The following is a 27,608-nucleotide window of genomic DNA, read 5'->3' on the forward strand; positions in this document are numbered from 1 at the left end:
TGCAGTTCTGCTTTACAATCACATCCCGCTATTCATTCCCTTTGCAGGATTTTCAGGGATATTACCAAATAGGTCAAATTACTGCACCACACCTACAGAGCATTAGTTGATTAGAACATCTTTATACAGGTGACTGTGTTTCACTACGCTGCTTTTTAGAGGTAAAAAAAAAAATGCACTAGATGGACATCTTTGACAGTTGCTTTGAGTCTTGCACCTTTTTCGGTGCCTCGTGCTTGAGCACCATATGTTTGGAACTATAACGTGTCAAGGATAAAACTAAAACATTCCAGGAGAAAAAACAATTCCATGAACAATGTATGAAGAACATTTTTGAGAATGCTATAAAAGGCTAGACGTGGAACAAACAATCTATAAATATGACTGGAAGAACTCTAGAACTCTAGGAAACCTTGCCAGAAAGTTCTGAAAGCTGAAGTTCTGAGAATATTCCCTGTTAGCTGGGTTGACAGTTTTGCCATTTGAAGATATATATCAAGAAAAAAAGTTTTCCATTTTACATTAAAGAATGCTTTTCTTGTAAATGGCAGCAGAAAGGGATAGTTCTCCCAAAAAATAGAAATTCATCATGTAATTCCAGACCTGTATGACTTTCTTTCATCTGCAGAGTGCAAGAAAAAGAAAGGTAACACTTTACTTTAACATGACATATTACGTTTCATATATTTAAAAAATACTTTGTGTAATACTTCAAGTGGGCCTGTGTTTGCCAGACCCTTGTCGTCTGGATTAGTGTGTCATTCTACCGGAGAGAGAAGGTCACCCAGGCTGAGACGAGGACTAAAAACTCAGGATAATCCCAGTACACATCCTCACACATAACACACTGACCTAAATATAGAGCTACCGGCCGCTCTGCATACTAACAACTCATAACACAGCCTGTAACACTACAGAGACACGACACACTGTTACATATATGATGCTTATCCACATAGAATTCTTATCCACTTCATTATAACGACTGAAATAATTGTGAAGTTTGCTGGATTGTACCCCAATTTTACATTAGGCTGTGGTCAATGTATGCAAAAAAATGCAGGACTGGACCTGTGCCACTTTTCCAGTGCATTCCTCCAAACACTCGCTTCATTCGCATCCCTCTTTTTCTGGGTCAAAAGCATAATGACCAGAGGCCTCTTTAAAGACAAGTGAACGGTTGCAAATGTGTCACTTAGTCAAAAGGGGGAATCCAAAGGTATGTCTACTTTGAGAGGGAAGTCACAAAATCGCAAGTGATTACATTATTTTGGCCTAAAGCGATTAGGACCCTGTAGCAATCTTATTGCGTGTGACGGTGCTCTGGAGCTGGTGCACTGGAGCGAGGGGGAAGGGAGGGACAGATGGACCAACACATAGAACCTGCCCCCGCCTCCCGCTGCTCTTGTTGCCTAATCTCACTGGGTGAGTACAGGCGACCGGAGGGAGGGCAACTGGGCATCCACCCTTGCTCACACTCTCCTGGCACCATTCGATGCCACCAGGCTGCTCGTATAGGATATGGGAACACTGTTCGGATGTTCCCACGAGAGCAAAATGAGGGCATGCATTTGGGGATCCGTGGAACTACACCTGCAGGAGAAACTAGCTGAGGACTCTTTCCTGTAAAGCTGAGGAGCTCATACAGATAATACAGTGTCCTGACCCTGGTTGGTTATAGCATATACTTTTTTTATTTATTATATTTTCTCCAGTATTTTTTTCTGGAGGTCTTGTTTTAATGACTAATCGTCCTTGAAAAATAAGAAGCCATGTCGACTTCTCAAGCTTTACACCACAGCGGTGTCTACAACTATTTCCTGAACATGGTGGCTTATCAGGTGAGAGAGAGAGAATGACATATCAGGTTTGTCAGATGATTATTATTTTTTCTCAGAGATATCGGATCACTGAAACACAAGAAAAGCTTTATTCAAGCTTCTCTTATAAGAATCTAATTTGCCTTTGTAGAACTTAGAACTGAAAGAGAATTTGTGATGAATGATAGACATAAGGAACCTGCCTGTTTCTAATCTCATTTATCATATAACTAGTACATTTTCAGTCACTGGATTTTCAGATGTTTTTGCTGTGGCTTTAGAAAACAGTTGGATTATGAAAAAGAAAATATTGAAAAGCTTGTGAAGTGACACAGTGTGCTGTCATAATGCTCTTAGTCCTCAGCTCATTTCATTTTTATATTGCATCAACTATTTAACCCTGCATTAGTGCATTTTCATTTGAATAAGTCTTAGTAAATAAGTAGTGGTTGGGTTTAATCACCAGAATAGAACAATCCACATTTAAACTTTGATTCCACTTCTCTTTTAGATGACTACTATTTTTATTGCACTGTAAAGTTGTTTGGTCAGTTGTTGTTGTTGTTGTTGTTTGGAATGCGAAGGTAAGACTCCTTTCTCAACAGAAACGCACAGACATCATGGAGAGTGCAATGTGTCAAATGTAATTAAGAGGATGGATGACTCCTTCTATCATCATGAGCTTTAAGAGTCAGTGTGTTTTCATCCTCCTTCACTGGCTGTAGGAATATTGCCACTGATTTATTAAGAGCAGTTTGAGTTCTGTAGTAATTAGGCAGCTTGTCTAATGCACCATCAGTGAACTTTTAGACATGGTTTTTAATATAAATTAACTTTTATAAAATAAATTAATGATAAAAACAGGGGTAGCCCTACTTTGTTTAGTTAATAAGGAAATTACTTATTATCAAGGGTAGATGATTTATTTGTTTGTATAATAAACACATTAAGTTTGTTTTTGTTTTTTCTTTGAGATGTGAGATTCACTGATAAAACCTTTGAACTTTTGTGCAATTTTTGTAAATCAATTTCCGTAAAGGACAAAATCAAATCTTCCAGCTGGTACCAATATACTGAGTCATGGTAAATCAGGCCAAAAATATTCTGCTGTCCTTCAAAACTAATTTGCTTTATTTAATAATTGCACCTGAGGGTTTTGTTTCTAAACAGCTATATGTCAAATCAAATCTCACGATCATTTATTTACTTTCATGTCATTCCAAACCTGTTTAACTCTTTTTCTTCTGTGGAACATAAAAGAAGGTATTTTGAAGAATGTTTCTGTTTTTGTCCATACAGTGAATTCAGTGAGGTCCAAAACAACGCTGGTCCTTCATTCACATTCATTGCATGAACAATAGAGCACAGAAACTTTTCAAAATATCGTTTGTGTTTCTGAGAAGAAGGAAAGCCATACAGGTTTTGAACATCATGAGGGTGAGGAGTGACAGAATATACAATTTGGGCGAATCATCCCTTGCGCTGTGTTTTAAAAAGAAAAATGCATCACCTAGATGTTCCTGGTCAAAAATGTACGGCCTTTAAAAAATTGCTTGTAAATCTCTCACTGTGCTATATCATCACCAAATCTTATTAATCTGCACCTGAGTTTTGGAGTGAACATTGTGTACAATTTTGGCCAAGTTCACTCAAAAACTGAGGTGCATAAGCTCAGATCATGAGGCCTACAATCAATTAGTTCCTAAGAGAAATACAAAATCTATGCTAATAGAAAAAACATGTTGCCAAAAAGATTGAATCCAGTATTTGATAAGAATATACCATAACAAGAAATTTTGTGGGTCGGTTGTTTTTGATCAGGAACACCACAAGTGTATCAACAAGAGAAATCACAAAAAAGTACAAATATTATCAGAAAATGTTTGGGAAGTTGTTATATCATGTGTGAACAAATTCGGTAAGTTTTAGTCCAATGTGATAACACTAACTAGTATTTTCATGAAAAAGAAAACCCTCCTGGCCAAAATGGAACACAACATAAGGTCAATTGCAAATGGGTTAGACATTTATATAGCTCGACATTTCAATTGAAAATTACTATATATTTTGAAGGTTTTTCCCTGTATTTCAAATAGTTAATGACTGCAACAGGATATTGGATTGAAGCACAGTGTTAAACATTTCTGAAAAATGTTTAACTATAACGTGCCGTTATCATTCCAAATCCTGTATATGCTCATAAAAGATGGATTGTTAATCTGTAAAGTCAATGGGAACCGAGTTTCAGACCAATCTATGCTTCTGGCTTTAGCTGAGGATAAAAGATGCTTGGACCTCATCCAGGCAAAAAGCCCCAATCCATCAGAAAAATCCAGATGCTTTGAGTGAACTCGATTAATCCCAAACCCTGACCGGTCTGCTTTTCTTTCCATTAGATATGCTGCTGCTGTGGCCCGGCACCATGTTCCCTGTGCTGCTCCTTCTGTCCGCCCATCAAATCATCAACCACCACGCGGGTCATGTACACATTATTCCACATCCTGACCTGCACTGTCTCATGCCTCATGCTGTCTAAGACCGTGTCAGAGGCAGTGAGGGAGAATGTAAGTTGTTTACAAGTTGCACTAGCTCCAGTGGTTCTAACCTAGTTTTATGTAAACACCCCAAACTCTGCTTCATTTGTAGTCTCATCCAATCAAATTTTGGCTAATCTGCTTGGCAGGACACACACCAGCTACACATGCCAGCATTCTGTGCCCTACAGAAACGCTGTGCCACACAATAACAGATGTCATTCTTCCTCAGGTGCCTTTCTTTAACATGGTGTGTGATGAGGCTCATGGTGGAGGAGACTGTCAGATGCTGGTGGGCTACTCTGCCGTCTACAGGGTGTGTTTCGGCACAGCTTGTTTCTACTTGATGATGGCCATCTTCCTCATTGATGTGAAATCTAGTCAGGATTTCCGAGCCCTCATTCATAACGGGTCAGTGTCATTAGTCCCTACACTCTTTAAAATAAAGGTTCTTTATTGGCATCTATGGTTCCATGAAGAAACTTTCCATTGCACAAAAAGATTCTCTATATAGTGGGAAAAGGTGCACTTCTTCTTTAGATTATTAAAGGTTCTTCTATGAAGTTGCTGAGAAAGGTTCTTATGAGGAAGAACATGATATGGACAAGGGTCAACCAGATCTTTGGAGGTGCTTGTAGGACCAACCCCAACCATTTTGGACTATCAGTATATATGACATGTTGGCTCATCCATTTTACAGATTTATTGAGTTACTTATTCTAAATAAACTAACACAACACTTATTCTCCTCATCCTCACTTAGGTTCTGGTTTCTGAAGTTCATCACCATGCTTGGAATGATTGCTGCTGCCTTCTTTATTCCCACAGAATCCTTTTTGCATGGTGAGCTGATCATCTCTGAAGGCTTACATTTCTGATAAATAATACATAGGCATGCCGCCATGCACCGATATCAGGGTCAGAAATATTAAGTACAACTGTTTTCAACATTTATAATAATAAGAAATGTTTCTTGAATGCCATATCTGCATATTTTTGAAAGATCACGTGACCCTGTAGACTGAAGTAATGACCGCTCACAATTCAGCTTTCACAAGAATAAATTACATTCTTAAATATATAAAAATAGAAAGTAGTCATTTTTAATAATAGTTCACAATTATACTGTATTTTTTTTTAAATAAGACACTAATTTCAAACACAAAAAAATCTTACTGAGCCCAAACTTTTGAACGGTAGTGTGTTATGGCCAATTCTATAATTAAGTCATGATTAATCAGAATTCTGCTTTGTCTAAATAATAATACTAATAATACTACTTATAATAATAATAACGCTAAAAACTAAAATAAATCATTTGAAACAAGTGAAGTTAGACATTCATAACATTATAATGTACAGTATGAAAAATATATATTCATTTAGAGTTTGGCTAAATATTGAATTTAACTGTGTAATTAAAATAGTTTCAAAGATTAACTTTAAATGAGTGTTACATGATGGTCTAAATGTAAAAATAAGGGAAATGAGAATGCATAACTAAATATCCAACATTGATAACCATAAATGAATCTCTAAAATTGGAAAATAGCCAATACAATACCAATATATTGTGCATCCATATGATAGGGGAAAGGAAGCATATCGATCAAAACATGGAGATGGTAGTGAATAGTCTGTATTTAAAGTGATTGTGTGCTTAATGGGATTACAGAGGCTCAAGGCTCTGGCCAATCTGGAAAATGTGAATTCACCTTTTATTTAAATCCACCAGGTGGCACTATAGACACTCTGGACATTTTGCATTAGTGCACAAAGTGGGGATTCACTCAGTGGGCCCCATTTATGATTATGAAAGACAACCTGAACACATTTCTTTTAAAAGTGCTGTGCGTAAAATGTTCAATTCAGTGTGACATTTTACAGACAAACTGTTTTATGTATGACTTTCTTTGCTCAAGATTCAGAATTAAGCCCAGCGCTCCATGAATCTCAGTTCACTGGATTTCCCTCTTACTTTAATTTAAACTTTTCTCTTTTCTCCTCTCTTCATGTAGCCTGGCATTATGTTGGAGTAGTGGGAGGCTTTGCTTTTATCCTCATTCAACTCATTCTCATCACTGCTTTCGCTCATACATGGAATAAAAACTGGTGAGTGAAGAAACTATGGTTCACACAGACAGTATGTGTACAACCTCCTAAAACAAACCTGCAATAACCCACAACAACTACTGTAGGAAAGCACCCATTATCAGACTATGAAGAATCACATCTGGTTCATGTCCGAGTCACATCTCGCTCTGGAATGATAAAATATCTCCCTCCACAGTTTTAGAGCTTTAGATAGTCTCTGTCCTTCACTCCCTTCCTGTTTCTCGCTCTGGTATCTCATTTATTCATATACACATGCAATCAAACATTCAATCTCCCCATTTTCCCTCTGACATCCAGCTTTCCCCAGATGTTTGTGGAGTATACCTCAAGCCATTTTGAGGCAGAAAGTCAATCTTAACACAATAGAATTGTGAATTCTCCTTTTTGATTTAGACGTGAGGCGTCACTGATCTCACCCCGTCTCTCTCATTTCCAGGTTAACCGGTGCAGCTGAGAATAAGAGGTGGTATGTGGCAGTCATGTGTGCTACCCTCTTTTTCTACACCATCGCCACCATGGCCTTCACTTTTATGTACAAATACTACACTCACCCTGCAGCATGCCACCTGAATAAAGCCCTGCTATGGACTAACCTGGCCCTCTGCACCATCATGTCCTTTATTGCGGTCACTCCCTGTGTGCAGCAAAGTTAGTGATCTGTTTCTGTTCTCTCACCGAAACAATAGTTCAGTAGCTTATTTTAGCAGTTTTGATATAAACAGATCAAGAAAGGAATGCTCTTACAACAATTGAACCATACATTTAACTATCATTTAAGCTGACAATTTATTTTGCTGTCCCTCTCAGAGCAGCCCCGCTCAGGACTCCTGCAGGCTTCCATTATTTGCTGCTATGTCATGTACCTGACCTTCTCTGTTCTATCCAGCCGTCCACCAGAGAAGGGTAAGTCAGAAAGTCTGCTTGTCATATGCAGAACATATTCAGGTCTAAAGGCAAGATACTACAGGCAAAACCATTATTTTTTCATGCACTGGGAAATTTTTAGATTTTGGGCTATTTTGCTCTCATACCATGTCTTCTTTCAGACTAGTGTAAAGAAAACATCCAAAATACACTACTTGCATCAGTAGATTGCAATTATAATAGGTCTTTAAAGGCCATTTTCTCACAATCAGAACATTTAGTCGTCATTATCTCATAGAGTGGGGAAAAGCTCACTGTAGAGGTGACGAGCAGCATATTCGTCACTCGACCAATCACCTCTGGGAAGGTCTGAGACACGAACCAGTCGCTGTCCGCACAAGACATCATCTGAGCAGATCAGCGAGAACTGAATTGTGAACTAATTGAAAGTATATTTTGAGTCCTACTAAAATTACTACAATAAAACTGAAGTGAAAATAAAGCTAAATAGAAATACAAAATATCATTAAAATGACAAAAGCACATAACAAAAACACTAAAACCTGAATTAAAATGAAAACTATAAGTATATAGAATAAAAAACTATTCTTAAATAAAACAAATCACAACATTTCTGATGCGTCAAGTAACACTTTAATGACATTTGCAAGATCATTAAACACTGATTGTTCTGGAAGAAACTAATCCTGGATCCAGCATGTGTGAGCCTGTCTCTACCTGTCAACATAAAGCCAAGTAACTAACCGTCCAGTCACAGTAATGATGACAGGCATTTGTAGAGTGATTGGTGACCTTTTTGAATGCTTTCTGCTCTTTATGAAACACTAAAATGCTTTCTAGCGCGCAATGCAGATCCCAAACTGATCTGATGTTAGAAGGTCACAGTGCAGCCTCCATGCAGTGGTGCGTGCAAACCTCAACCGGAGTATACGAATAGATTTATCCCTCAGCAAAATTAATCAAACTGCCTGTAATCACATAGCCATTAACACAAAGTCATCAGTGGAGTCTGCAAAACTCTTTCTGGTTCATCTCACCTCACATCTTTTCATCCATTAATGGTGAATTTCAGAGAAAACTGCGGCACGCTGCAAAGGTGATGAATAGTGCATGCTCAATACACGACAGAGATGAATGAGATTTCCAGAAAGAAAAGCTTTGGTGACTGAGGTCATAGAAAAGCTCTCAAGCATGTAACACAGATGTAGCTTAGGGTGTTTCACGTGGGTTTTTGAAATACAGATGTTATACTAAGGTTCAGAGGAGAAGAATTGCAGCCCTTGCTGTAAAAGGATTGCAGAATAATTCTTACGTTTGGCAGGTTTTGGATTTAGTATGAATTACATAACGTCTGATGAAGAGCTTTTGGCTTGAAATATCACATGTGGTGAGATTAATATGGCAGTACTGTTGCTTCTGGAAACGGTGTACTGACTTCTTGCCCTTTTTTCATTTGGTGAATGGCGCTGTGTGTGTATATGTGTGTTTGTTGTGTCCTGTCTTGTTCCCTAACTATCAGCGGCTTTATAGCCTTTGTTTGCTGCATGACTTCATAAAGGACTGAAGTGCACCCTGAGGCATGCTGGGAGATTAATCCCATCTCAGAGGAATTCTCTCAGACACATAACACACAGTATCCACAGAAAAGCATCTGTAAACCCAGCAACAATGAGCTCAAGAATTCTTAAATGGAGCGTGTAAATGTGACACTAAATGTAATTAGTAATTGTCAATTAGCTGAGCATTTGCTGTTAAAGGAATAGTTCATCATTTTCAACATAAAAAATTAAATTATACAGGTTTGGAACGTAAATGACAAAATTTTTATTTTAGGGTGAACTATTCCTTAGTTTAATGCAACAGGAACTTGGAGTCTTTTTCAGCATGATTCTGAAACCCTGAATCACCAGAAACTTGATCCACACAAGGGCTAAATAAACATGTGATAAATAACACCAGCTTTTGTGTGTTCTTTCAGTGGAGTATCAGGGGGTCAACATGACGGTGTGCTACCCCAAAGTCAGCAGGGATGAGATTCAAAATGAAGGCAATGCAGTGGCCATTATTGGGGCTGCAATCATGTACTGCTGTGTTCTCTTTGCATGGTGAGTAAAAAAAAGTACTGAATTATTAGTAACTGGGATATTAATAGAAAGACTAACTGCTGATTTTCTCTCTCAGCAATGAGGCTTCATACTTAGCCGAGGTCTTTGGACCTTTCTGGATGATAAAAGTTTACCGCTACGAGTTCCAGGTATGTGACTTTCTCAGATTAGTGACTTGAGTTCTTTAACTCTAGAAGGGATAGTTAACCCCCCCAAAAAACTGAAATTTTGTCATTCCAAACATGTATGACTTTCGTTTTTCTACAGAACACAAAAGAATATTGCTAACCAAACAGTTTCAGTTTTCCCTTTGACTTGTGGACTAATGGGAAGCAATGGTAACGGAAACTGTTTGGCTACCAACATTCTTCATTCTTCTTTTGTGTTAGAATTTTCTTTTTTCTTTTTTTAAAGTAAACTATTAAAATTACAGAAATGTTGTACTTATTGTCTTTGGAATAATGTCTCTGACAGTGTCTCTCACTCTCTGTCCTGAACAGAAAGCCTCCTGTTGCTTCTGCTACCCAGAGGCTGAAGATGGTGAGAAGAATATCACAAATTCCAATATTCATAGATTTCACAAATATATTAATGTCATTAAACACAATAGTGTATGAGACAGAATTTATCTTTGCTTCTGTCCCGTCAGAGGAAGAGTTCGTCATTGACGAGAACAAAGGCTGTCAGAAAGTCATCCACAGTGAGACCCAGCGCGTCGCCTACAGCTACTTTTTCTTCCATTTTGTTTTCTTTCTGGCTTCCCTCTACGTAATGATGACCCTCACTAATTGGTTCAGGTCAGTTGTTAAAGAAGTCGTCTGAGCTGTTCTGGAGATCAGAGTAGAAATATTGAGCTGAATATTTTCTCTATTTTTTTTATTTTGATAACATCTCTAAAAGAAGGCTTTTTTTTTATTTTGCTAATATCTGGAGAATTTTTGTTGCCAAACATATAGCACACACACAAATGCACATGAAAGTAAAGAGGGCTCAAAATCACAATTTTGATCATACTGTTCTGTCTCCCCCAGTTATGAGACTGCTGTGCTGGAGACCACCTTCACCCATGGGAGTTACTCCACATTCTGGGTCAAGCTGTCCTCCTGCTGGGCGTGTGTGGTTCTGTATCTATGGCTTCTCCTGGGTCCCCTGTGCCACTGCCAGTCTGATCACAAACGACCTCGCCGCGCCCGCATCAAGAGACGGGCCGCCTCCCACCGCCACGTTAGCGTCAGCGTGTGAATTACAGACTGTTCAACAGCGTCAAAGACAGTGGGGATGGGTGCCAGTTACAGGGGATTTCCACCGCAAAGGAAATGGATCACGGCGGATCTCTGAACGCTGAAGAGCAGACTTCAATTAAATTAACATTGATCCTACTGATAATCCTGTTAGGATTAAAATCACCAGCACTATGAATGCAATTCAACATGGGAACAGAAAATGTTAACCATGTTTAAGACTGTACAAGCATACCTTTAGGGGATGTGCTACAATTGCCAAAAGGAATATGACATTAACATTTTCTGGACAAGCTGAATATCTGTATGTTTAGTGGGGTTTTTCTAAAATGTAGAAGAATTTTTTTTATTATTATTATTGGCTTACATCTTAAATATATGGAAACTACCTGAAATAGGCTTTTTCCGAAATAGGCTTTAATTTAAGCTTTTGTTAAATTTATGCATATTAAGTTGGATAAATTATGTAATATATATGTATATACATTTATATATACATCTTTGTTTGTTTGTTTTTTCCCCTCTGGGGACTTGCCCCACCCACTCTCAGCCAATCAAAAGGCTACAGGGAGAAAAAGCTGTTATCTAGAGTATAATGATTTTAATAACCCAGCGACAGCCAGCCTATTTAGCCCTAATTGCATGTTTATGTTAGAAAGTTTGACGTCACTGTCATAAAAGATAAGTTATTTTTGTAAATATATTTTTAACAAAACATTCTAGAGTTGATGTGTGTTTTGTAGAAAGGCTGGACTATAATTTAACAACCACATCAAGGTAATAGGATCATTTTAGTTAGTCTGCTAATGATGAAAGGGAAAACCGGCTGCCAAATATAAAGCAGAAAACAACTGTTTGTTGGCAAAAGCGCTAAGCCATAGACAGTTTATGTATATGCTGCTTATCTTGAATTTAATGTATATGTGACTCATAAACACTGATTTTCATTTCACTGAGAGACTTTATAACTGTTGATAAGAGCAAAAATATTGATGGTAAAACATTTAAAATTATAAGGCAATATATAAATCAAGGTTTCCTCTAGAAATACTGTCTGCTTATAAATACATATATAAAAACAACATCAAAATGTACATGATAAAGATATACATGCTGTCAAGTGATTTTATGCCATTAACAAACACGTGGTGCTAGAAAAGGCATCGTAAATTCTGTGTATATTATTTACTTTGGTGTATAAGTTTTAAAAGGTGACTGTCCACCTAAAGTGCTTCATTTAGTGACTCTCTTTGCTTTGGTTTGCCTCATGCCCCCACGGACATAATTCATCCCGACAAAGTGTCCATTGTCCTTATTGAGGAATACAAAATGCTTTAGTAAAATCATCATTGATTTCAATTCAGCGTCAGAGCGGGGTTTCTGTTTGCAACTTGTTTTTTGGCATAAGAGTTGAACTTCAGAATAAGTGTGCAGTGAAAGTGTGATTGTCCATGTGTTTACCCCCTGACCCGAGTCCTGCTGCCTCTGTTACCGCAGAGCTCATCTAGGGGGCGCAGCAGGCTGTCCTCGCGTGCTCGATAAGGCTGAGCGTAGCTGTCCTCCTCCAACAGGATGCGATTGAGAGTGTATTCATAATTAATATGCCTTCGCAGCATCAACACGTACTGATGCCCCTCCTCCAGAAAGGGGCAGTCACATTTGTTGGGCGCCCACAGGAACTCCCGGTGCTCCAGACGATAACGGTTGCGGTATGTGTGGATGATTTGGACATCATAGCGGGTCTCCTCACCATGATAGACTTTTTCCAGCACCTTTGCTCGAAATACTGTCACAGCAGAAAAATCATCCAATACACTATGTATATTACACCACTTGTATTACAGTGGGTACGGAAAGTATTCAGACCCCCTTAAATTTTTCACTCTTTCTTATATTGCAGCCATTTGCTAAAATCATTTAAGTTCATTTTTTTCCTCATTAATGTACACACAGCACCCCACATTGACAGAAAAACACAGAATTGTTGACATTTTTGAAGATTTATTAAAAAAGAAAAACTGAAATATCACATGGTCCTAAGTATTCAGACCCTTTGCTGTGACACTCATATATTTAACACATGTGCTGTCCATTTCTTCGGATCATCCTTGAGATGGTTCTACACCTTCATTTGAGTCCAGCTGTGTTTGATTATACTGACTGGACTTAATTAGGAAAGCCACACACCTGTCTATATAAGACCTTACAGCTCACAGTGCATGTCAGAGCAAATGAGAATCATGAGGTCAAAGGAACTGCCTGAAGAGCTCAGAGACAGAATTGTGGCAAGGCACAGATCTGGCCAAGGTTACAAAAAATTTTCTGCTGCACTTAAGGTTCCTAAGACCACAGTGGCCTCCATAATCCTTAAATGGATGACGTTTGGGACGACCAGAACCCTTCTTAGAGCTGGCCGTCCGGCCAAACTGAGCTATCGGGGGAGAAGAGCCTTGGTGAGAGAGGTAAAGAAGAACCCAAAGATCACTGTGGCTGACCTCCAGAGATGCAGTCGGGAGATGGGAGAAAGTTGTAGAAAGTCAACCATCACTGCAGCCCTCCACCAGTCGGGGCTTTATGGCAGAGTGGCCTGACGGAAGCCTCTCCTCAGTGCAAGACACAAAAAAAACACCCGAAGGACTCCAAGATGGTGAGAAATAAGATTCTCTGGTCTGATGAGACCAAGATAGAACTTTTTGGCTTTAATTCTAAGCGGTATATGTGGAGAAAACCAGGCACTGCTCATCACCTGTCCAATACAGTCCCAACAGTGAAGCATGGGGGTGGCAGCATCATGCTGTGGGGGTGTTTTTCAGCTGCAGGGACAGGACGACTGGTTGCAATCGAGGGAAAGATGAATGCGGCCAAGTACAGGGATATCCTGGACGAAAACCTTCTCCAGAGTGCTCAGGACCTCAGACTGGGCCGAAGGTTTATCTTCCAACAAGACAATGACCCTAAGCACACAGCTAAAATAACGAAGGAGTGGCTTCACAACAACCCCGTGACTGTTCTTGAATGGCCCAGCCAGAGCCCTGACTTAAACCCAATTGAGCATCTCTGGAGAGACCTAAAAATGGCTGTCCACCAACGTTTACCATCCAACCTGACAGAACTGGAGAGGATCTGCAAGGAGGAATGGCAGAGGATCCCCAAATCCAGGTGTGAAAAACTTGTTGCAACTTTCCCAAAAAGACTCATGGCTGTATTAGATCAAAAGGGTGCTTCTACTAAATACTGAGCAAAGGGTCTGAATACTTCGGACCGTGTGATATTTCAGTTTTTCTTTTTTAATAAATCTGCAAAAATGTCAACAATTCTGTGTTTTTCTGTCAATATGGGCTGCTGTGTGTACATTAATGAGGAAAAAAATGAACTTAAATGATTTTAGCAAATGGCTGCAATATAACAAAGAGTGAAAAATTTAAGGGGGTCTGAATACTTTCCGTACCCACTGTATGTTGGCATTGAAGAGACATACTGATTGTACTCACCAAAATCTTTTTGGCAATACTGTCTCTGGCGCTCACCTTTCCCTCGAACCCGGCGGCATTTCCCACAGCGGCCTACAAAAGGATGCCATGACATAAAAAAGCCTAGACTTTGTCATCCGTGCAAAACAACAATTAACAGAGGGAATGCACAAGTTACATGATGAAGTGCAAATAATGGAAATCATTCAGTAGCAAGTCTACATTGAAAAAAAAATTTAATAACTGCCATTTTTGCAGTACTGGTAGAACCAAGTATCAGGCCTAGTTGGTACCCACTGATAGAGTCCAGCTTTCAAACACTCCTGTGCAAATGGTGTTTGAGTGAAGAGCTTCAGAGGTTTCTATTTGCATGTGTCCTCTGAGAATTGTAGCCAATCAAAGACATCTGCACATCAATGCAAATGGCCAATCAGAGGAATTCAGGATAGACGGAATCTGCAGAATACCATTCAAAATGCTGGCATTTTGTTTAGTACATTTTTTTTTTTTTGTTCTATAAGCGAATGAATCCCTTCATAAACACGATGTAAATAAGAGATTATTTGTGCAGTATAAACAGCTTCATTGATTATAACAGGGGTTTTCACCAGAGTGCAGAACTCTGGAGCTGAAGTGATTGACAGCTTCAGCAATGATAAAAGGAGCACTATTTTCCAGCTTTCTGTATATAACCAATTTACAATTTGAATAAAAGTTTTACGTTTCATGCTGCCAAGTACACATTGCAAAGTTTCAGAAATAATAACTGTATTTAAATGCAAGCTTGAATCTAGAATTGCGGTGATAAACACTAATGGCAATGATAAAATGCTGACCTCTATGATGTATTTCAGGCAGTCGGTTCCTGCGGTTTTCATCTCTTTCCAAACGTGGGACTGGCTGCTGTTGATAGGGGGGTTGAAGAGCCCAGCGAGCAGCAGGACCTGAGGGCATGACCTCATAAATCAGTTGTATTTACAAAAGACTCCTAAAATTAAGCTTTAAGCGACTGGGGCATTTCTGCCAAATATTTACCATCACACATTCTTCAAACATACTCAACAGTAAACCTATACCTTTATCTTAATCCACGATCTTGTCACTGCACAGATAAGATACTTCTAAATACCATATTACAACTAATGTAATTTGAACAAAAGATTAATAGATTTTAATTCCTAAATACCAAGAATGAAAAGGGTTTTTTTACCCCAGAAATGAGGTTTTGTGACTGGCTGTGTTGTTGTAGTAGTGGTTGTGGTTGTAGTAGAGGTAGTCGTAGTGGTTGGAAGTTCAAAGGGCAAGTGGTTTGATGTGTGGTGTGGCTGCCGAAGTTGACGTCTCCCATGATACAGGGCGTAGCGGTCTGGAGGCAGCCAGTACTCATATTCAATCCCAGAGTTCTTATCAGTGGACAAGACCTACAATCAGACCAGAATAAGTTGTACTGGCTACTAGGGTTAAGAATTGTGTTGATTTTTTTATATATTGTGTGTAATTTTAAAGCCAACCATGATGTGCAGGTCCTCCTGAGTAGGTCCTGAAACTTCAAAACTCTCCCAGGTATCAGCAGAGCGCCGGTACAGAAGTTTGGTTCCTGCCACATTGTACTCGCCAGGAACATTGATCTTCCAGTTCCCATTGATCACAAACTGAGAGCGCCCATTCTGGAGTGCTTTGAAAAACATTTACAAGAAGTGTTTTTTTTTTTTTAAACATTGCACTGCCACGACACAGCTTAATTGTAATGCTCTTATACAGCAATCGGACAAACTGCATAAAGCGACAACGTTTAGTTGCTGCAAGAATACAATGAAAAACTGTTCTCCAATATGTCATATTATTGTGCTAATCATTTTTTTGTAGTCTTCTACAATTCTGTCTCACACTGTGCACCTTGCCACTTTTGCTCTGAGAACCACATGTTGGAGAGATCTCACACAAGGCTGTGCTCTAACCTAGATAGTTTCTGCTGTTATCAGTCACTCTGATGTGTGTGGCTCCGGCCGGGATCATAGTGACCTCACTGTACCCAAACAGTCCTGCAGGGAAACAGATGAGAGAGTAATGCATCTCAGCCCATTTGAAAAAAGAAAACAGTTATTTCCAACAGGTGTGCAGTCCTGCTCGGAACTGTATGTTTCCATGTGTCTTGCTGCAGCTGCAACATGGATTGGTCTGGCTGCAAGGCACTGAACTGCAGAATTACGACCCAGGCTGCTCTTTTCTCTTCTCCTTTGACTTTTGACCCTCTTTACAGAGCTCTGTGCTGGCAGCCTCAAATCTGTTAACATACTCTCAGAAATCCAGATGCAAGAGAGTGGGAAACCAAGTATTTTTTTGGGTGGCAAAACAATGCCAGTATTATCGCTGTGTTTTCCCCAATGTAAATGCTCTGTGTTTTCAGTTGGCCAGCATGAAGGAAGATTTTCTGTTTCATGCGGAGAAGTTCAAAGCCAGAGGTGTCTGTGTTCTAAGTGCACAGATATGTATGAGTACAAGAGAGACCATGAGATAAAGAAGAAAAAGAGAGAGAGACACTACAGTTTAAAAGTTTTTTTTTTCTTTTCAATAAAACCCTTAAAATTGACCAAAAGTGACAAAGAAGACTGTTGCTTTGCTACAAAAACATTTTGTTTCAAATAAATGCTGTTCTTTTGAAATTTCTATTCATCAAAAATTCAGAATTTCCACAAAAATTAACATTCAGCTTTGCCATAACAGAAATAAATTACATTTTAAAATATATGTATGTATGTGTATATATATGTATATTATAAATCATCTTTCAACTTCAAACTTTTGAACAGTAGTGTAGGTTAAGGATTTCATGGCTAAATGCCTAATTTTACAGTTGTGCTGCTCTGAATAATAAGATTTATACAAGGATTCATTCAAACAAGATTTATACAGTTACCATTTATTCACATTTCTTACATTACGTTTAAATAAAAGTAATGATTTCAAAGTTATGTTATATAATTCAGAACATATTTGCAGAATTCTGAGCTTATTTGTCTCTTCGGCTGTTTAGTATGTATAAGTCAATGTGAGTGTAGTTAGATTCATTGCTGACCGTTGTTCTGCCCGTTGCTTTGATAAACACTTCTGTGATGAAGGCAGGTTGAGTTGTGGCCTCCACACACCATGCAGGCGTCCTCCTGCTGCTCAGATCCAAAGATCAAGTCACATCCTGGCTTCTGCACACACACACACACACACACACACACACATACAAACCCTGTGATTAGAAGCCAAAATATCAAGCACCGTCACATTCTGTTTGAACAGTACAAGCTGATCCCGTAACGCTCCTGATGAAAACTGGAACAGCTTATGGCACACAGAATCTTGGAGACCTTCCAGGAAATAAATTTAGACACTACTAAAGAGTGAAGCATCCAAGATTAAAGACCCTCAAAATAAATGCATTATCTACTACACTAAAAATTATTTCATCATTGTAAGAGCAGCAACAATTAGTTTTCATCCATTTATCTTAGCATAATATTTTCTGGCATTTGTAATTGATTGTATGAGTTTTCAGTGTTTCAACTTCATTTCTTTAATCATATGTGTATTCAGAATGGTTGACTTAGGTGTAAAAATGTAACATTGTGAAAAAAAATGCAACCTTCTGCTTTAAGTCTACCTCAGTTCCCAACATGCACTGAAGTATACATAATGCAGATTTCACATGCATTTTTTTTCTAGCAAGGATGCATTAAATTTATTAAAATTGGCAGTAAAGACATTTATTATGTTACAAAACATTTCTATCTCAAATAAATGCTGTTCTTTTGTACTTTCTACTCATCAAGGAAACCTGAAAAAATGTATCATGGTTTCCACAAAACGTTTAGAAGCACAACTGTTTTTAACATTGATAATAGTAAGAAATCATATGTTTTAACGTCCACTATATAAGTGTAGCTCTGCACCATCCTGAAAGGTCTCTGTGTGTGTTTGTGTGTGTTTAGGTCCACAGGTCCAAACAGAGGCAGGAGAAAACAAACGGGCAGCAGAATGACACAGATCTCTCTCGGAGCCACCGCACACAAACACGAGTGGGATCATGAGGCCCGGGCAGGGATCAAGACCATTCAGGCAGAAGTTTGGCTTAAGCTCCAGAGTGCAGGGGTGGAGGAGGAGACATCAGGGGAGGCTACAGAGGTAGAAGGGAGGTGTGCAGGAGTGCACTGTCCTCAGCAATTTCTGCAGGATATAATTAAGCCCTTGTTTGCCTTTAGACCTCTCGTGCACTCCATTTCACGCAGGTGCAACCCTCCTCCTAATACATGACTTCCCAGCCTTATCTCTTTCTTTGGCTTTCTCTGCCTTTCCTTTCTTAATCTCTGTAGTTTGTGAAATAATGATTGTCAATGGCACATTCCCATGATTCGGGGGGCCGCACAGAGGGGTAACCACACACACACACACAAGGTGTGCTTCACACATATGGATTCAATCTGCCACATGGTGCTAATGATCGGGGCCCACTATGCATGTGCTTCTCCTTTACAGTCCTCATGTGATGGAAACCATATTCACACCAGCATGACTTCAGGACTAGATGGGGCTTATGGTCCATTCAGTCATCTTTACATGCACATACATGTGCAGATTTTTATAATATGTGCCTTGTAAAATTTTAATATTTCCTTAAAAAAATACCTGAGGTGAAAAATACTATGATATATACCATGGTACTGAATACCACATGGTAGTGATAAACAACAATACATGTACAAAATACTATTATAATACCATGACACATGAAACAATATAGAAGAAACATTAATGGCATGATAAGTTTAGACAGAAGAAGAGTGTAAACTAGACAAAAGTACTAAAAAAAGTTTCATCAGGTAACCTAAAATGTAACACAAAAATATAATATAGTATGATGGAATAACCAACATTTACAACCAACAATAACATTTTCTACTTAGCATTTTATTTAATACTTTTATTTAAAAAAAATACTGTTAAATGTCTATTTTCTTAGTCCATTTAAAAATAATTATTTATAAAAAAAATAAAAAAAAATAAATTTAAAAAATATTTCTATTAATATGTCAATTTAAAAATATATTATATATTTTTATATTTCAATTATTAAATTAATTTTTTTTTATTGAATTTTTTGGGAGGGTGCACAGTACTTTGTGGTTGTGAGTTATTATGAAGCCGTGTCCTAAGAAACATCTACTCACCAGACACTTTCCATTCACACAGACTGTCCCCTGATCTGATTGGCATGGTGTGCCATCAAGAACCCACCCAAAGTTGTAGTAGAAGTTGTGTCCAATTGCCAGGCAGCTGAGCTCACATGGGTCGGATCCTTAAAAGGAGAATAAATCAGGATTCAGTAGGTATAAATCCACACAGTAACACAACACATGCTTTAAAAGAGAAGAGTCATGCTTCACTGACCTCCATGAAAGGTAGTCCAACGGTAACTGCTGCCAGCGACCAGAGGTCTGTCATTGAAAGCTTTACACTGCAGTTCTCTGAAGTCCATTGAGTCAGCGGGACACTCCTGATGTTACAGACACAAATCTCAGGAGAGAAAACACACATCTAGAGCTGCTAAAGCCCTGATTCATTAACACTCACTAGAACAGCCCTGGAGGACTCAGGATAAGCACAACACATGCTGACACAATGAAGTCGTGGTTAGAAAGTCGGACTCGTAATACAAAGGTTGCGAGTTTGAGTCTCGGGCCGGCAGGGATTGTAGGTGGGGGGAGTGAATGTACAGCGCTCTCTCCACCCTCAATACCACGACTGAGGTGCCCTTGAGCAAGGCACTGAACCCCCAACTGCACCCCGGGCGCCGCAGCAAAAATGGCTGCCCACTGCTCCAGGTGTGTGTTCACGGTGTGTGTGTGTTCACTGCTGTGTGTGTGCACTTTGGATGGGTTAATTGCAGAGCACAAATTCCAAGTTTGGGTCACGATACTTGGCCATATGTCATGTCACTTTCATTTTAAACCTAATTTTAACATCTGTTAAGTGAGTTTCAAAACATTTCATGATCACTCAAACCATATTCAGAGTTAAGGCCCCAATATACTTCAAACAAAGTATGTTTTCGTTCTTCGTTTGGGGGCAAAAAGAACTTTGAAAAGACTGAGCGACGGTATACTGTTTTCGAACATTCCAAAATTGCGCATCAAAGAACCCACCCATCGATTGCATAATTGTCACAGACCAATGGTAGCTCAAAGGTGTTTAGAATCCAAAACGAACTCCCCCAGAAAGTTTGCTTTGGTGAGCTGTTTCGAACTGCCAAAATGAACTCAAAACTAACTTCGTTTCGCCTGATTTTGTTCGAAATGACGTCATATCAGTTCGTTCTTCAATTTCGTTTGAAGTATATCGGGGCCTTTAGTCAGGAACACACACCAGACAACAGTGAAGGGCAGCTTATTCATCTGGTAATCATCCATGTACTAAAACAAGGGTTTTACGTGAAAACCATTCTTTGTCATTACAGTCATTAGTCCATACATATACAAGCACAAGACTTCAGGGAATTTCAGTTTGCCTGACATCAATATACAGACTCAGAACATGAGAACCATGCACATACAACGTAAAATTAATCCAGGGGATTGACTAAAAGTTGATTTTAAAAATAACTTTTTTAAAATCAACAATTTAATCAAAACGCCACATTAGCAGTAGGAGTAATATAAAATAAAAGTATATTTTAGGAATGGTGGTATGTGGTATGTTATAATGTTAACATACATCAACACACTCATTTAATAATATTAAGTGATATATATAAAAAAGTGAAGTTATGAAATTGAGGACCAGCCATTTAAAATCTGACAAGTATAAGGCCAGATGACCTTATGTCTAAGCGTGACTGAAATTCAATGTAAACATCCTGTTTAAACCGTAAAGAATTTACTGCACCTTTGTGTTACAAATCTTGTATTGCCTAGTGTCTCCCGGGCACGGCCCTCCTACTAGATTTCTATAGAAAGAAACAATAATCAAGCATGATCAAGTAAAACGCCATAAGGCTGTTCACACAGGATGCGTTCTCGTATTTGTTTACTGTGAGAAAAAATAGCGTTTAGGGCTACAACAGCTTGTCACTGCACTTTACTGCACCTTATCTGCCCTTAAAAGGTGCATATAAGTACCTTAGAGTAGCAATATGTAGTTTTATACTAGATACAACAATGATTTTTAAGCAATAAATAAGATGCAAAGATTGGGGTAAAATGGCCCCCCTATACCCAAGGCAAGAATCATCCCCTAGGTAAACTTTTACAGAATGTATAAATTACTTTTGATATCATTATTATTAATATTTATAAATTTTAAAGTTTTATTACTGTCTGAAATGCACATTGAATAATACCCAGTTACTGAATAATAACCCCATTAATTACTAATAATTAATTTGGAGTAATTCTAATTTGATCTTTTCTCTCTACAAATCTAAAAACATGTCCACAAATCAATAAACAAATGACACAAAAACTCTGATATTCAACATAAAACACAATCTCCAGAGAAATCTGACCTCACAAATGTGTTCTGACATCTTACACATGTTATTATTCAGATCAAATGACAAAATTAAGAAGAGCACAGTCATTCATTAAATGTGGTGAGATTAGATTGTGTGCCTTTTATAGTCAAAAGGACAAATTAAGGGTACAATTCTTTTCATGACTACTAATTTTTCTTTGCGCACATGTATAATCATCTGACAGCAGAGACGATGGCATTATGGGGTAAACAAATGCTGTGCTTTACCTGGTGATGCAGGTGCGTGTACGGACTGAGGCCCCTCCCCCACAGGAACGTGAACACATGGACCAACCACCCCATGAGGCCCACTCATTCATGAAATGCATTTGGCTATGCATCTGTGGTCCCTCACCTCCCAGCGCTACTCGTCTGGATGACTGCAAATGTACAAAAAAGATGTGAATTAAAGGTTGCAGAGCAATAACAAAGAGAGACAGCAGAGGTGGTAGAGTTGATAAACTAAGTTGTGCTAGCTAAAATGTTTTTTGCAAGCTCAAACATTAGAAAAACAGAATGTAAAATATATTAAGTATATTTGTACAGAAAGTCATTTGATGTATGTTAAGCACTAAACTAAAGGAATCCTGTAATTACATTCTAAATGATTGCACACTAGTGCTCAAGACACATGATACGAGAGGCCACCAAAACATTTCCTGCTCATCGGCTATGCTAGACTGCACTTGACATATGTGGAAGTGTTTGAGTGTTCCCCAGGTGCTCGACTGAGAACACCACATCAACTCTATTACACACAGCCTCCATAACACAAGTGGTATTCCTATCAGACCACCACTAATCGTCTTCAAGGATAACATTACTCTGTCATTCTTAGATCCACGGCTGGCCTTGATCTGAGACAAACAGGCAGTAACAGCCCGTGAAGAGTGAGGAGCTTCCATGGGTTACCTTAGGCCAAACATCTCCTCAAGGTGTATGTATTCTTGTAAATGTAATGTAGGTGTGGAGAGTATGTTTTTCAGCTTCTATCATGTTAAACAACTTCATACAGAGCAGCTGTTTGTCTTCCTAAAGTAATATTCATCCACAGTATCACGTAAATCTAATTTGAGCAACTCAGAGAGTCACATGAGGCGTGTAAACACGTTGCAACAAAATGAAACGATTTCAGCATACAAACAGAGCATTGAACTTGCATTCCAAAGTTTGACCCCTAAAGGGATGTTTTACTGGCACATATACGACTGCTTTTTGGTGTAGAGCTTTGTACCGGTTCCTAAGATTAACCCTTTCAGTGGAAATATTATAGAAATGTACTAGAAAATTAGGTTTGGTTGGACTCATCTAAAAAGGTTATCATTGCATGAAGAAATAGAATTTGACAGAATCTCTTGAACTTATTTAGCCTGGAGACCTGTGGTGAATAGAGGTTTGGTAATGATTGAGGATGTCTAGCTGTGAGGGTTAAAATGACTGCAATCTCACAGACACAATAGTGCTTTATGACTGACGTCCATCGTCTTCAATACCAGAATGACCTGGAACTGCCCTCATTACCGTAGCAAAGACTCAAATTAGTGTTGATGACAGTCTGCCATGGGGCCCGTGGGCAAGGCGGATTAATGAAATCGACCTTTCACCTTTAGAACACCAGCTTACCCCCAAAAGCAAGATTTTAAAAAGGACATGTTGACTTTGGAGTTCTTGGAAAGAGTTTTTGGAAATTCATAATTCTGAAATGAACTTGTTGGCCTCCTGTCGATAGGTCTTGTTTATGTTGTCTTAAAGGAGATGTAAAAGTCATTCCAGTGGAATGAAGATGATAATGACTGGTGGACAAGACCTAGCTTGGCTCTTGGGAGGGAAACTAAGGGAAAATGACTGGGTGAGGTCCAGAAGGTACCAAAGGCAGAGTAGTACATGCAAGCTTTCCCTATAGCTACCAGTGAAACTTAAAGGGATAGTTCACCCAAAAATGAAAATTCTGTTATCATTTACTCACCCTCATGTCGTCCTAAACCCGTAAGACTTTTGTTCATCTTCAGAAAATAAATTAAGATATTTTAATCAAAGCTGAGAGATTTCTGTCGCTCCACTGAAGAATTTATTCCACCAAAACTTTGATGCTTTGGTGGACATTGTAGTCATCAATAACGAATCAAATAATCCAAGTCTTTTGAAGAGACACAATCACTTTATATGATGAACATATTTAGTTAAGGTTTTTATTCATATCTAAATATTGATCAATACGCATACACTCTTAAAAATAAAGCTTCCAGTTGGGGTTTTTCACAGCAATGCCATAGAAAAACCATGGTTCCTCAAAGATCCTTTCAGAGAGCATTTCTTAAAAGAACCATTTTTTTAGTGTGAAGAACATTTAAAAAATTCAAAGAACCTTTTTCTGCACTAAAGTACCTTTGGAGTAATGGAACGGTTCCATGGATGTTGAAAGTTCTTTATTGAACTGTTGATGCCAGTATACTGTAGAACCTTTCTTTTTAAGGGTGTACATAAAGACCATCAAATACGGATTTTTTTTGTTGTTGTTGATGTTTTGGGTTAATGTAGGGCAGAATACTCTCAGGTTTCATCAAAAACATCTTAATTTGTGCATCAAAATTGAACAAAAATTATAGATGTTTGGAATGAAATGAGGGTGAGTGAACTATGACAGAATTATAATTTTTTATTTTTAGGTGAACAACCCTCTTAAAGGTTAAAGAGAGAGCATAAGCCAAATGTCATGTTCTTCTTAACTTATCACTTCTGCATTGTGTATAAACAGCAATTCCAAAACAATACAGCGTGGCAACCCAGTCTCTGAATCCCTCGGTGATCCTGCCCAGGTTGCTCTGATTAAGCTCTGCTCTTGGCAATCAACAGGAAAGACAGCACTCTAGTTGAAGTGAGCAAAACCCCGGCAGCGTGCCTTGCCAATCTGAGCATACCCAACTGACTGTTCATGCTTGTCCTTAAAAATTCAGTTTAACTGCCTGACAGGAAGTTACTGTTGCAAACAGCCTATAAACTGAAGGATAATGGAATAGGGACCATCTTACAGGCAGAGAGGACAGGCAACCTGGAGACAACAGCAGTGTTATAAGGGTGAGGGTCTGGCACAGAGACAGCTTCCTGGAGACAGAGAAAATAAATCATGTAAGTCAATCACAAAGTCTTACCAACCACCCTATTTGACTTTAAAATGGAGCCTGGACTTCAGGGCTCATTGTATATGTGTTGTCGCTTTATATCAAAAACTCTTGATTATGTGTCCTATACATTGAGAAATCACCGCCACTGAGAAAACATGTTTACATGCATTTTTAGAGTATGAGTCTGACTCCCACCAGTGAGGTCAGAATACTAAGGGACCACACAACGACTGACTCATCAAAGGAGCAGATTCTCAGAAACTCTTTACAGCCTTGCTAAAGCCCAACCGTCTTCTTTTATACTGTTGCAATGCTTATGAATTTGAAATTTGAGAAGTTTAATGGGGAAAATTATTTTAATAGCAACCCAGAGTGGACACTGGTCAATTATAAATAATACAGTCCCATGAACTGATTCAGAAGAGTAATATGATGAAATACATCTTTTTTTGATTGCATGTGTATCTCTAATCATTGTGAATAAACAGGATCAAAAGAGATACAGACAGTAAGTAATGCATAATAATTACAGCACAACCTGCACTCAACAGTTTAGCATAATAAAGCTTAGTTTATTGTCAAGGTTAAGGTCAAGAGGTTTACAGTTAAATACAATAATGATGTTCATTTTGATGGTTTTGACTGCTATAGCCTTCAGGTAAGAACACCAACTTGTGCCTCTCATGACAATGTGATGAAAAAAAGCAAAAAAAAACAATATGACTTTAACATTAATAATGCTTTAAATTCTAAATATAAATGTTTTTACAGTTAAAGCCACATGAAATAAACCTTAAATGGGTCTGCAACCATTAGGTTTCTAGCAGACGAACCACAAAGTGCTAAATCTGAACTTAACTGGAGTCTTACATTTGTTTATGGGTCATGCCAAAGCACCTCAAGTTTATGTGAACAGTAAACTGTTAAAGATATCCTCTTAAAGATTAGATTAAACAGCTGTTTCCTGGATGTGGGACCATTTTAAACAGTTTAAAAAAATATTCATCCATAGCCAAGAATTCTACTAACACTACCACAATAATAATAATAATAAATCAAGCCACCGACGATACAAAAACTCACATATTATTAATATTTTGATTAACGATGTCACAGATATACAATGACCAGTAGTACTGAAAAGCTATGAGAATAGAAAATATTATTTAAAAATTCAAAAGCAGTCAATATAGTGAGTTTCCAGAGAAACTGATAATAAAAATGGCAAAGTATCTGTGACTGAAATAAAATTTGGCTTTATATAGCCTAATTCAATTGCAACAAATAAAAAGTATGGCTCAATAACAAATGAGGATGTCTGAGATGATAAAAATATTTGAAATATATAGATCACATGTTTTACTGTCACATTGGTGCTTTTTAACTGAATTTAAAAGGTATGCATCAAATAATAATAGCCTAATCATTTTAATTTAGAGATGAAAACATGTTCGTCATAGAAGAGGTGAATTTTTACTGTATTTTTTAATCATTACATCATAGCCTTAACTAAAGAGAGAACTTGAGTCTATTCCAGGTTGTTTTCTTTGTTCTTTTCCATCTTCCCTTCAGCAATTCATTAAAACATGTTTCCACACACAGTAGAGGAAATGCATGAACACATACCTGTTGTTTGACCTCAGCATTTTAGGTCTTCGTCAGGTGTCACAAAATAACTTCTTGAGATCTGAAACTGGACTCATCTGATAAAGTAAAGACCACGAGATGTGTGATCCCAATGGTTTTTATCCTCAAAAAAAGTCGGGAAACCTAATTGCATCCATGTTTCACAAGTGTTTCCTCTGCTGGGAAGTTTTCTCGCACGCAGAGCCCAAAGTGGATAACCTGAATGAATCCTGCATAATCCTGAATAAAAATGAATCATTGAAAATAAATATAGGCTACTTCACATCCTCTCCGCTTATCTGCATTATTTAAAGTCCTCCTCACTTTTTCAAGGTGCTGTTTCTTAGGGCAAACTGAATCACTTTCAGTTTCATATCAGTGTCCAGCGTCCGATCTCACAAGGAGAAGTCTTCAGGTGGGTTTCTGTGCTCTTCACCTGAGCCTCTCAGTCTCAAATAACATCCGTTTCCTTGAGAGAAAATAATGAGGACCCTTGGTCCTCCTGTAGATTTCACATTCAGTTTCAGATTCACATCATCTGTGAAGAAATGTAATATTGCGTTTGTCCTAATATTATCGTTATGCGTCATTACATTCATAAACTCAACAGCATATATTTTCTTGATAATAATAATACAAACATTTCTATATATTAGCATAATATATTATCGTTAAGTTAAATCACGTTTAATTGCTGTCTTTTTTGTGAGTGACAAATTATTGGATATTTCCAAACCCTTTGAGTTTAATTAGCCTACTGCTAAAGAAAATCAAGTTTCAAGTGGATCAAGTGGAAAGTTAAAAATATGTTTTTTTTTTTCATTTTAATTTTTTTTTTTTACAGCCTACACATGTCGTTATAGGCTATTGAGCATCCTCTGTGAGAGTAAAACTAATTTCCGATAACAAACAAAACAAATAAACGCAGCACACAAATTAAAGTAGTAGCGAGTTACCTGTGAAAAGCAGCGTCTGTGATGATCCGGCGTGTGCAAATAAACTAAGCCTGAGTTTGTACTGATGCGAATGAGAGCAGCAGCATTGCGTGCCGCCGCGTTCACCTGAAGCTCAACCCAGTGTGTGTGCCTACATTCCGATGAAAAACTAGTAAACACGCCCCTCTTAAACAGAAT

At 38.2% G+C, this 27,608-nt stretch overlaps 2 protein-coding genes across 4 annotated transcripts; one reads left to right on the forward strand and one right to left on the reverse strand.

Annotated features, from left to right (window-relative positions):
* Window positions 1-1,414: 1,414 nt before the first annotated feature.
* LOC306855935 (serine incorporator 4-like) lies at window positions 1,415-12,057 on the forward strand. Of its 2 annotated transcripts, none has more exons than XM_079394905.1 (12): window positions 1,415-1,841; window positions 4,217-4,384; window positions 4,587-4,765; window positions 5,118-5,197; window positions 6,373-6,466; window positions 6,906-7,117; window positions 7,277-7,372; window positions 9,333-9,459; window positions 9,536-9,608; window positions 9,960-9,999; window positions 10,109-10,256; window positions 10,491-12,057. In XM_079394905.1, the coding sequence occupies exons 1-12, from the start codon at window positions 1,773-1,775 to the stop codon at window positions 10,699-10,701; spliced, it is 1,497 nt and encodes a 498-aa protein (XP_079251031.1). In that variant the 5' UTR covers window positions 1,415-1,772; the 3' UTR covers window positions 10,702-12,057. The 2 variants fall into 2 exon arrangements, with proteins under 2 accessions (XP_079251031.1, XP_079251032.1); XM_079394906.1 differs by having other exon boundaries at window positions 1,495-1,670.
* On the reverse strand, window positions 10,343-27,573 carry LOC306855811 (ADAMTS-like protein 5). 2 transcript variants are annotated; one of them, XM_079394704.1, is made up of 15 exons: window positions 27,432-27,560; window positions 26,800-27,013; window positions 26,476-26,715; window positions 24,757-24,829; window positions 21,956-22,107; window positions 21,101-21,161; window positions 19,607-19,712; window positions 19,387-19,514; window positions 17,247-17,370; window positions 16,129-16,212; window positions 15,682-15,845; window positions 15,381-15,591; window positions 15,007-15,114; window positions 14,192-14,263; window positions 11,067-12,486 (listed from the first exon to the last, which is right to left on the reverse strand). In XM_079394704.1, exons 3-15 carry the CDS (start codon window positions 26,493-26,495, stop codon window positions 12,158-12,160), a joined length of 1,632 nt encoding a protein of 543 aa, XP_079250830.1. In that variant the 5' UTR covers window positions 26,496-26,715; window positions 26,800-27,013; window positions 27,432-27,560; the 3' UTR covers window positions 11,067-12,157. The 2 variants fall into 2 exon arrangements, with proteins under 2 accessions (XP_079250829.1, XP_079250830.1); XM_079394703.1 differs by having other exon boundaries at window positions 10,343-12,486; window positions 26,476-27,013; window positions 27,432-27,573.
* Window positions 27,574-27,608: the final 35 nt, after the last annotated feature.

The sequence above is a fragment of the Barbus barbus genome, assembly GCF_936440315.1.
Source record: "Barbus barbus genome assembly, chromosome: 1".
NCBI classification, from domain to species: domain Eukaryota; kingdom Metazoa; phylum Chordata; class Actinopteri; order Cypriniformes; family Cyprinidae; genus Barbus; species Barbus barbus.

Excerpts from the sequence above, each read along its gene's own strand:
- LOC306855811 (XM_079394703.1), bottom strand. The coding sequence starts at position 26,495 with ATGCTGAGGTCAAACAACAG. Across the intron at positions 19,713-21,100 it reads ACAAGATTTGTAACACAAAG|GAGTGTCCCGCTGACTCAAT; the intron begins GTGCAGTAAATT and ends CTGTAACATCAG. Across the intron at positions 16,213-17,246 it reads AAGCAACGGGCAGAACAACG|GACTGTTTGGGTACAGTGAG; the intron begins GTCAGCAATGAA and ends GTTTCCCTGCAG.
- LOC306855935 (XM_079394905.1), top strand. The coding sequence starts at position 1,773 with ATGTCGACTTCTCAAGCTTTACACCACAGCGGTGTCTACAACTATTTC. Across the intron at positions 5,198-6,372 it reads CACAGAATCCTTTTTGCATG|CCTGGCATTATGTTGGAGTA; the intron begins GTGAGCTGATCA and ends CTCTTCATGTAG. Across the intron at positions 7,373-9,332 it reads CAGCCGTCCACCAGAGAAGG|TGGAGTATCAGGGGGTCAAC; the intron begins GTAAGTCAGAAA and ends GTGTTCTTTCAG.